The 9,918-nt window shown below is 40.3% G+C and overlaps 1 protein-coding gene across 1 annotated transcript; it reads right to left on the bottom strand.

Moving 5' to 3' along the window:
* Nucleotides 1-883: 883 nt before the first annotated feature.
* Nucleotides 884-6,477, bottom strand: LOC308305657 (interferon alpha-inducible protein 6-like). Its single transcript, XM_080750489.1, has 4 exons — nt 6,347-6,477; nt 2,569-2,601; nt 2,252-2,410; nt 884-1,441 (listed from the first exon to the last, which is right to left on the bottom strand). The coding sequence occupies exons 1-4, from the start codon at nt 6,354-6,356 to the stop codon at nt 1,344-1,346; spliced, it is 300 nt and encodes a 99-aa protein (XP_080606615.1). The 5' UTR covers nt 6,357-6,477; the 3' UTR covers nt 884-1,343.
* Between the last annotated feature and the right edge of the window lie 3,441 nt (nt 6,478-9,918).

Below are 9,918 nucleotides of genomic sequence, written 5' to 3' on the forward strand. Positions count from 1 at the left end.
ATTGATACTTTTACTCTTTTCCACCAATGCAGGAGGACCCCCCAAATTGACACTTATTAGCCCACGGACCCCCATTTAAATTAAGAGAAGATGTTTACGGCTCTAGTCCAAAGGACCCTCAGTTTGACCCCCATGTAATGGTATTTCTCTGAGACTCCAATTCATATTGTTAAACCAATGTTAATTTAACTCTGTACACTCCATTTGTACACTGAGTTACATACCCGTAAGGGTCCATTTGGTTTCTGACTGTCATTTAGCTGGGGACCCCCTGGAACTCCCTCAAGGACCCCTGGGGGTCCCCGGACCCAATATGCAATACATATGTGTCAAGAAATAATTTCACAGTGAGCAAATAAGAACAAATATGAAAGTGCCATAGTGCGAAAAGTGTGGTCAACAAAATATGTCTCTCCCAGCTCACCCTGCCTCCAATGTGATCAAAACCAGCCTTGAGAGTGAGTAGGTGCGAGGCATCATTTTATAACCGCTGAGACACACCCATCCACGAGGTGCCTCCACCGATCACCATCTGTTACCCAGTAAATACCGATAATATAAGTAAGTAATATAATTAACTCAGAACTCCCTTCAGTCAAAAGGAGCCAGTTCTTCATTATAGCACCTACTGGTGGATTGTGTTGCAGCACTATTGCAGGCAAAAACAATCCAATGTTGAAGGTAACAACACAAATAAACACTGTTGAATAAACATAACGTAAATATGATAAAGAATAAACCAAGGGAATGAGATCAGTCACTGGTGCCCATGAAGACAACAGCGCACAAACTGAAATAGCCTAGAAATAAGAAATTAATAAATCACATTTATAGCATTAAAGAACTGATGGCAGCCAAAGTCAAAGACTCCCAAAATAATGTATTCGATTGATTGAAGACTTTATTAGATGTTTACATAGGAAAAGGTACAGTTTCATGACAGTACTGTTCACTGGTACAAGGTCAATGTACATGTTGACCTTGTACCAGGTTTCCCTTTCTTAGATGTTTTTAATGGTGTCTTCAATCAATGATTCTTTTTATGCAACTGTCCAGTTATTATTATGACTCATGTAGAAGTTAATGTAGGATTGAATATGTACGTGTGTTAGTGTGTGTGCTTGTATGCTTGCGTGCACAAACAATGTAGATTGGTTAAAAAAATGCTTAATATATATAGGCCTAGTGATATGAACATTCCAATGTCCTCATTTTTATTGTTAACTTACATCCCATATATTAAGTATACGAGAGTACTATTCTTGAATGTTCCTTTGTGGAGAGATCGTTGCTTCATTAAATTGTGAAGAGATTGTTGTTGCTTCAGAGGTTCATGTTGCTACTCAGACGAAGCGAGCAACCAACCCAGCCACAGCTCCAACCACAGTTGCTCCAGCGCTGGCTGCAGCTGCAGTGCCTGCCGCACCCATGCCAGCCATTCCTTTAAAAAACATGACATGGGTTTGTTAGTATTCTCAAGAGATGAGCTGAGTATCAATCCTGGTTGAGATTCTGTTTTTAATTTGAAGAGGCAGTGCCATAGTTTAGTACTTTTTCTGGTTTTCATGTGTCTAGGAGGTTGACAGTACTTCATTAGACCCCCTGGTGTGGTTGTTATGAGCAATGATGTATTCACTTTGTTTTTTGGGGTTTCTTCCTGGAGGCTGACACCTTGTGGGTCAAAAGTGCCGATCCAAAAACACAGGAAAAAATGACATCATATAATCATCCCCTCCCCTTTTACCTTTCACCCAACACTGTGGGTGTGGCTAACTTCAGCTGGGTCACCACCCACCATGACAACCAGGCATACTTAATGAACTGGTGGGTGTGGCCACATAAAAAACGAATTTTAACTCTTTCTGTTGGAAAAAAGAATCTTCCTTCTAGTTTAATCATAATACCTGATAATCATGGTTTGGGGGTGGGGGGGGGGGGGTGCACTGCATCTTTAACACACTCATATCGAGCTTGGTGTCACTGTCAGCTGTGCCTAGTTGGCACAGCTGGCTGCTATCTGTGCCGAATCATTGCCTTGTTATTGTTATTCAGGGTATCCATGTTCCTGCACTTTGCCCTGTGAGGCGTACCTTGTTTTAATTATTTTAAGTTAAGTCGGAGTTAAACTGTCCTCCTTGGTTTCCTGCATTTGGGTCCAAATACACCCAGGTCCCTGACAGTTTGCACTTTGTAGACTGATTTCTGTTTTGTTGTAGGTGGTAGAGGTTAAATAAAATAAAAACATAATCACCTGTTGATGTTAAAACCGAGATTGCAGACCCTGCCGCCACTGCCCCTCCATTTGCAAGGGCAGTTGCTGACATCCAAGACGCAGCGTAGGATCCAGCAGCGATTCCAACTGAAGTGAAACCCATGGTCCCCAGTACAACAGGGGCCAAGACCACACCACCTTAAAATGTATTGAACAGAATTTTGTAATGAGTTGTTGCGTAATAGCTATACTGGAATAAGCCAACATGCATTGAGCAATAATACAGAAATTAAGGATTTGATATTTTAAAATATGTCCATAGCAAAATGTGATAAACCTAAAATTTAAAATCTTACCTGCTGCACCCCCTGCGATAGCTAGTCCTGTGACTGGAAAGTAATAGAAACAAATGATTTCGTCATCATATGCATGCATGTGCAACAGTGTTGCCAAATGTACGATATATATTTTATTTGTACGATAATTTTACGCTCTGTACGATCAATAATTCCGAAAATCCCCAAATGTACAATAATGTTGCCATACCACTGAAAAGTGTGTGAATTTACTAAATTCCCTGTCTGATGATTCGGGATCCGGTTTGTCTTTTCAAAATAAAAATAAATCTGACCCTCGATCTGTACTTGGAGGCATTAAAAACACTGGTTGCGTCTTTCCAGTCCAGTTCTAGGGTTTTATTTGTGTAAGGTCCAGGAAATTCACCGCCTCCACGCAGCATATCGATGGCCAAAACACAAAACCTATCTGAAAATAGGTATTTGTTGGAAAAATGAAAAAGAAAATGTGTGTAAAAACGCAAAACCTCCTATCTACTATTTATAGGTAAAAGCCTATCTGCAGTTGACAACATGCAGATATGAGGTTTTTACCTAGACATAGTTAGGCATTTATTTTTGTGAAATAACACTTTTTACAGCACATTCTACAGGTCTGTTTCAAGTATTACCATTAACATTTTTTTTATCAAAGGTTTCACCACCTGACACCAATCATTAGCAATCAACAAGGCAATGCAGATAGGAGGTTTTGAGCTTCATCATTTTGCCACTTTTGCAAACCTGGTCATGTTCTAGTCACATGACATTTTTGGCAAAGTGAGGGGCAGAACGATCTTGCAGACAGACTGACCATGTGCAGCATAGCCTGTTGTCATCATTTCAAGTGAAATTTGCAGATAGGAGGTTTTGCGTTTTGGCCACTGATATGTGATGCGTGGAGTCTCAAACCAGGTTGTTTCTTTCTTACACTGATTTTTTGTGGACTTTTTTGTGAAATTACATATTTACACATGTGATTTATCTTTTTTGGCTGTGTACGATGGTTTTCTTTCAAATACGTTCATTTTAAGCCTTCGGTATGATAATTCAACATTTCTCATCTGACAACACTGATGTGCATTGAAGTTAAATAGGCTACATTAAGTTAATTAAGGTAATAAAAGGGTAACAAGATAGCTTGGCACCAATATGGAAGAGTGGGCACCTTGGTGTTAAATTGGCTATTCTTTTCCTAAATGTAAAAATAATAGAAGTAAATGTAAGTAGCCTATAGCCTAAATGATTAGAACGTGCTTTAACATTTGACAGTTAAGGTCTAATATTTCTACAATTGCATTATGGGGCATAATAAGTTGAAGGATTAAGATAAGTCGGATAATGATGTATCTTGCAGCATGTTCATATCATGTATACTTACTTTACATTACTTATTTGCCCTAGAAAAAGTTAAAAAAAAATATATATAGGCCTATATGCGTATATATCGAGGTGCCATATGTCCCTAGTGCCCACCAATCCAATAAAAGGGAAAAGGTGATGACTTAAGTGAAGTGGCAAGCTGGTGAAGAAGGCTAGCTTTGTAGTGTAATGTAAGTTGTGGACAATAGACGTGGTTGCGGGGGGAGGATGCGGAGAATGCTGGAAACCATCCAAACAAACCCAGGCCAGATCCCACTCAGGCTCAAGACTAGGGTGACCAGATGTCCCCCTTTGCATTGGGACAGTCCCACATTTCCATGACTTCAGGCGTCCCACAAATTGAGACCCTGTCCCACATTGAGACTGGCAGGCTCCAGTAATAATCAATGCGCAGGTGTTCATAGGTGAGCAGCAAGCTAGAGCTAGACACGTACAGCATTGCTTTCTCACAAATAAATTATAGGGTTGGGTATCCTCCTAATAATTGGATGCTTTAAGCCTGTTAAAATAACGTGAGAAATATCCCCTATAGGCTACAGCAGGTTACAAACAAAACGATAGGCAGTATCAAATGACCTTAAAGCATTTAACTTAAGTAGCCTAAGTTGCTATTAACCACCCCGCCTGCCCGTTCAACATTGTCCCATTTGTTGTTTGGATCTGGTCACCCTACTCAAGACTCTTCGAGCTATAGCAAGATTCTGCCCCTATGGGCAGTTCTTCCTGCTGGTGGCCATATTTGGGCTTTATAACACTCTTTATTGACTTCTCCGTCTTCTCACTCACTATTTGTACACTGTCAGAGTTACAGACCCCATAAGGGTCCATTTGGTTCCAATTACTAGACTATAGCTGGGTGGAACCCCTGAAACACCTTCAAGGACCCCTTCCCTCCTCTTTGAGAACCACTCGTGTAGAGAACGACCATAGGCTGACACAGACTGAATTTTCATTTCGTACCACATTTATGTTTTTAATGTGCGTGGCTAGCGATTCAGGCCAGGGTCTGGAATCTGGATCCAGGCTAGAATGAGTCAATGACCATTAGTCAAGGAATTTTAGCAGAATACCTGTCAAAGCTGGGAATAAATTCCTTACCAAACAATTTCTTCACCAATGTGTTTGTAAAAGTGTCTAGTAACATATCTAACAAAGCTTGAAATTCAACATCCCTAGGAGAATGTTTGACAGCTAGGGTAATTCTGGGTCTCATTCACTTACTATACACTATAGCCTACTATAAGGGAAAAAATTACTCCCAAAAATATGCTTCAAGTGGGATGTGAGGGGTCTAACTAGGTGTTTTTAATTATTCTGAATCCATTGCAAGCATTTGTTTTGCACAAAAAACATTCATTGGGACAAAAACAGAGTAATCACTTTTCACAGTTGTATGGGGTCCATTTCCGGCCCAAGGAATGTTTTTCGTGCAAAACAAATGCTTGCAATGGATTCAGAATAATTAAAAACACCTAGTTAGACCCCTCACATGCTACTTAAAGCATATTTTTGGGAGTCATTTTTTCCCTTATAGACCAGAATTACCCTAGCTGTCAAAGATTCTCCTAGGGATGTTGAATTTCAATCTTTGTTAGATATGTTAGTAGACATCTTTACAAACACATCGGTGAAGGGATCGTTTGGTAACAAATTTATTCCCAGGGTTTTATTAAAATTCCCTGACTACATAGATAGATTACAATTTAGAATTGCACCTTCTCTCTGTGTTGTGATGTTACGTAAGTTTAGGGGGGACTGCCCCATAGGTCGAACTCCCGTTGTGTCGAACATCGTCGGCAGGTTAGATAAATAAGATAATCACCCGCGTCACGGTTACTGAGGTTAGGGTTAGGGTTAGGCATAGTTTTACTGGGGTTTAATGGGGATTTTCCCGTTTAATGATGTTAAGGTTAGGTTTTGTGGATCGGACCAAAGGGTGTATTTATGTGGCGGAGAGAGTCGCAGCCCCAGACTGAAGCCTCTGTCTAGCCTGGCTCCAGCCAATAGACCCGCCCACTCTCTGAGTGAACTGCTTAGAGTCTGAAATCAGGCTACCTCTGTCTAGTATCTGCCCTCATTCCATAAGGAATCGGATATCCCTTTGGAGTAATGGTTAAATATTGGACTTTCACGTGGGAAACCCGGTTTCGAAGCCGGGTGGGGAGGTTCGGATCACCTCTGTTACATAACGCATAGCCTAGCTCCTAGCCCTGAATGTATTCAGGGCTAGCCTAGCTCCGTGAGTAAATATAAAACAGGGGGGAAAATGTTGGGCGGGGTCTATGGTCTGGAAGCAGGCTAGGAAAATGTAGTGGACTATCCAGCTAGACAAAACAAGAAAGGTCTTTCAAAAATGATTATGTTAAAAGAGACATATGTAAATAAAGTCAGGTATAATTGCAGCCTTTGTACTCACGCAGTCCCATCACTCTGGACCCAGTTTCAACTTTTGCGTATTCCACCTAAACACGTAACGTATCCGTTTGGACGTGGCTTATTTCTTTGTCTGAGCACAGTGAGCAGTCTGAGCACTGCTGTCTGAGCAGCTGAGGGTTAAGCTGCTACAGCTGTCAGCATCATTTCATGGGAAAATGAAACTTTGAACATCTGAACACAAGAGGGCACTGAAAGTACTCTTTTATGATACACAATGATGACACCTGTCTACAATGATGATCATGTTTGCACATTAATACATGGTTGATATCAGTTTTAAATCCATCCCGAAGTGTAAAATATTACCTATTTATTCTGAGGAGGCTTACTTTAGGTCTTTAGCTAACATGTTTGACCGATGTCAGAAGAAAAGGCAGTGTCTATGAAATGTGACCAAGTTATCAAATCATACCCCTTTCACAATACAAACCTGATTCGAACAGAAGATGGGAGGAGACGAGGAGTCAGTTTACTAGGCTAAGAAGTACTTGGGCAGGCGCAAATGACAACAACTATGTGCCATCATGTCCAAGGGGCATTGTATTCATTATATAATTATACTGTAAACATAGTATAGTACCTTAATACGTTTCACTATCACTACTACTCGATACATTTGATGTCTCCCTGGGCCCAAACTAGTGAAAATAGTTGATCGACAAGCTCACAACATGTTGCGATATGAAAAGGTACAAATATGAAATGTCATATATTGAAATACTCTCAAAGTAGAATTTCATGTTACTTTTAAAAAGTGCACAAATACAAAAACAATAAGGTTGTTTTTGTATTTGTGTGTGGTAATTTAAATAAAAGTTTAGAACCGCTGCTCCTTGACTTGAAAAGGAGCCAGTATAGTTGGTTCGGGCAGCTATTACGGATGCCTCCCGAGCGTAGCCCTATAGAGAGGTTCTATCTGCACGTCCCACTGGGAAGAGACCCCCTGGCAGACCAAGGACCAGATTGGGGGACATCTCACTCCACACTGGCCTTTTTAAACTACAAACTATTCTTATTTGTGCCCCCATGTTTTTAAATATTTTGTTTCACTTTCTTAGTTGTTTTTAATGGTGTGACGATTCTTTTTCATGCAACTGCCTATAGTTATGGTATTATGACTCATGTAGAAGTAAAAGTATCATTGAATATGTGTGAATGTGTGAACAATTGGTTACAATAATGCATAAAATACACAATGATAGGAACATTCCTCATCATGCAAGTCGACTTTTAATACTGAAACCAAATAGTAAATGAGCTAATTGATGAAATAACATTCAGATTCCAGATTTGTTTTTATTGTTAAATTACATCCCATATATTAAGTATACAAGAGTACTATTCTTGAATGTTCCTTTGTGGAGAGATCGTTGCTTCAGAGGTTCATGTTGCCTCTCAGACGATGAGTGCAACCAACCCGGCCAAAGTTGCTCCAGTGCTGGCTGCAGCTGCAGTGCCTGCCGCACCCATGCCCGCCATACCTTTAAAAAACATGACATAGGTTTGTTAGTATTCTCAACAGATGAGCAGAGTATCAAGCTAAATGTAATACTAATCAAATTAATCAATGAAATAACATAGAGACTAGAGGCCCACTGCACTGGAAATCAGAAGGTCACTGGACCCTTAGTCCTGACTGAACTCTTGATGTATTTTTTTAACGAACAGACGTCTACATACTGTATGGTACATATTGATAACTGCACTTGTTTAAATAATATCCTTCTCTTTCATCTGTTTGTGTCACATCTTGTGCTTGTCCCCTTTCCTCCCCTCTCCTCTTTTGGTTCCCTGGAGCAGACTCACCTGCGGGTAACGAGCACCAGAGACTATTTAACACCGTCTGTGGCTACTCTCTGTGCCGAATCATTGTATTGTTGTTTGTCATTCCAGTGTTCTGTGTTCCTGTATTTCGCCCTGTGAGGTTTTACCTTGTTTTGTTATTATTTAAGTAAAAAATATAGGTAAACTGTCCTCCTTTGTTTTCTGCCTTTACTTTGAGTTGAGTCGCTGCGTTTGGGTCCAAATACACCCGGGTCCCTGACAGTTGGCTCTTTGTAGACTTATTTATTTGTTGTAAGGTGGTAGAGGTTAAATAAAATGAAATAAAAACATAATCACCGGTTGACGTTAAAACTGCGACTGTGGACCCTGCCGCCACTCCTCCTCCACTTGCAATGGCAGTTGCTGACATCATAGACGCAGCGACCGAACTAGCAGCGATTCCAACTGAAGTGAAACCTATGGCCCCCAGTACAAAAGGGGCCGCGACCACGCCACCTTAAAATTAATAGAACAGAATTACATTTTGTAATGAGTTGTTGTTGGGTAATAGCTACTGGAATAAACCAACATGCATTAAGCTTAAAAATACATTGAGGATTATATAGGCCTAAAATTATTGAATGCTTTAACTAGTGAAAAATAGCAGATATACAAGCTCACGGTGCCGCGCTGCAAGCTTGTAGATATGTATTTTCAAAGCGAACATTTGTAACTCAAATTTTGCTTCTGGGGGTCCCTGGAACTAAATATTTTGAGATGGGGGTCGTGGCCAAATACATATCATTTTGGGGGTCCTTCACATGAAAAAGTTTGAGAACCACTGACATAGTAGTCTCTCAAGAACAGACCAACTGAGCTCCAGTTAAGTGAAAAGGACCTTTTCTTTGACGATGGCTGGCCAGATTGCTGACATAGAAACATAGGTTTTTCAAAACATCTTAGAAGGATTCAAAAGACACTTATAGAATCGGGTCAAAATTCTAATTTTCACGATTTTTCAAAAATAGCAGATCTACAAGCTTGCAGCACGCTGTGAGCTTGTATATCTGCCATTTTTCAATAGTTAAAGCATTCAATAATGATACACAATAATGTGTACCCGTTCTAAATGGGTTAAATACATTTGATATTTTAAGATATGTCCATATCAAAATGGGAAACCTAAAATAAAGTCTTACCTGCTGCACCCGCTGCCACAGCTAGTCCAGTTACTGGAAAGTAAGAGAAACAAAAATACTTATGCTCATACATGTGCAGTGACCCCACCAGACTGAGCCAACATGACTCCAACATATAAGTAAAATACAAGTAAGGTCATAAAAGTAATGACAAGTGAAGTGGCAGGCTGGTGAAGAAGGCTTTGTAGTGGAAAGTAATCCGGACAATCTGGAGGGGGGGTAACAGGAAAAGCCGACCTAAAACAAAGTCGAACCAAACTCGTTTCCCAACGGGTCGGTGGCCTTAATAGACAAAAATCTGATCTTTACTTCTGGGGGTCCCTGGAACAAAATATTTTGCGATGGGGGTCTGTGGCCAAATACATATCATTATGAGAGTCCTTGACATGACGAAGTTTGAGAAACAATGATAGCAGCATAAGTTTTTTCAGGAAAACTGTTAGAAGACATTTTTTGGAATATGCCTATCAGTGGTTAAGGACCGCCAAATTGTGTTTTTGGCCGCGGACCCCCCATCTCAAAATATTTTGTTCCACGGATGGACCCCTATCGCAAAATATTTTGTTCCAGGGACCACCAGAAGCAAAGA

This window comes from Nannobrachium achirus, assembly GCF_963921795.1.
Source record: "Nannobrachium achirus genome assembly, chromosome: 20".
Lineage (NCBI taxonomy): Eukaryota > Metazoa > Chordata > Actinopteri > Myctophiformes > Myctophidae > Nannobrachium > Nannobrachium achirus.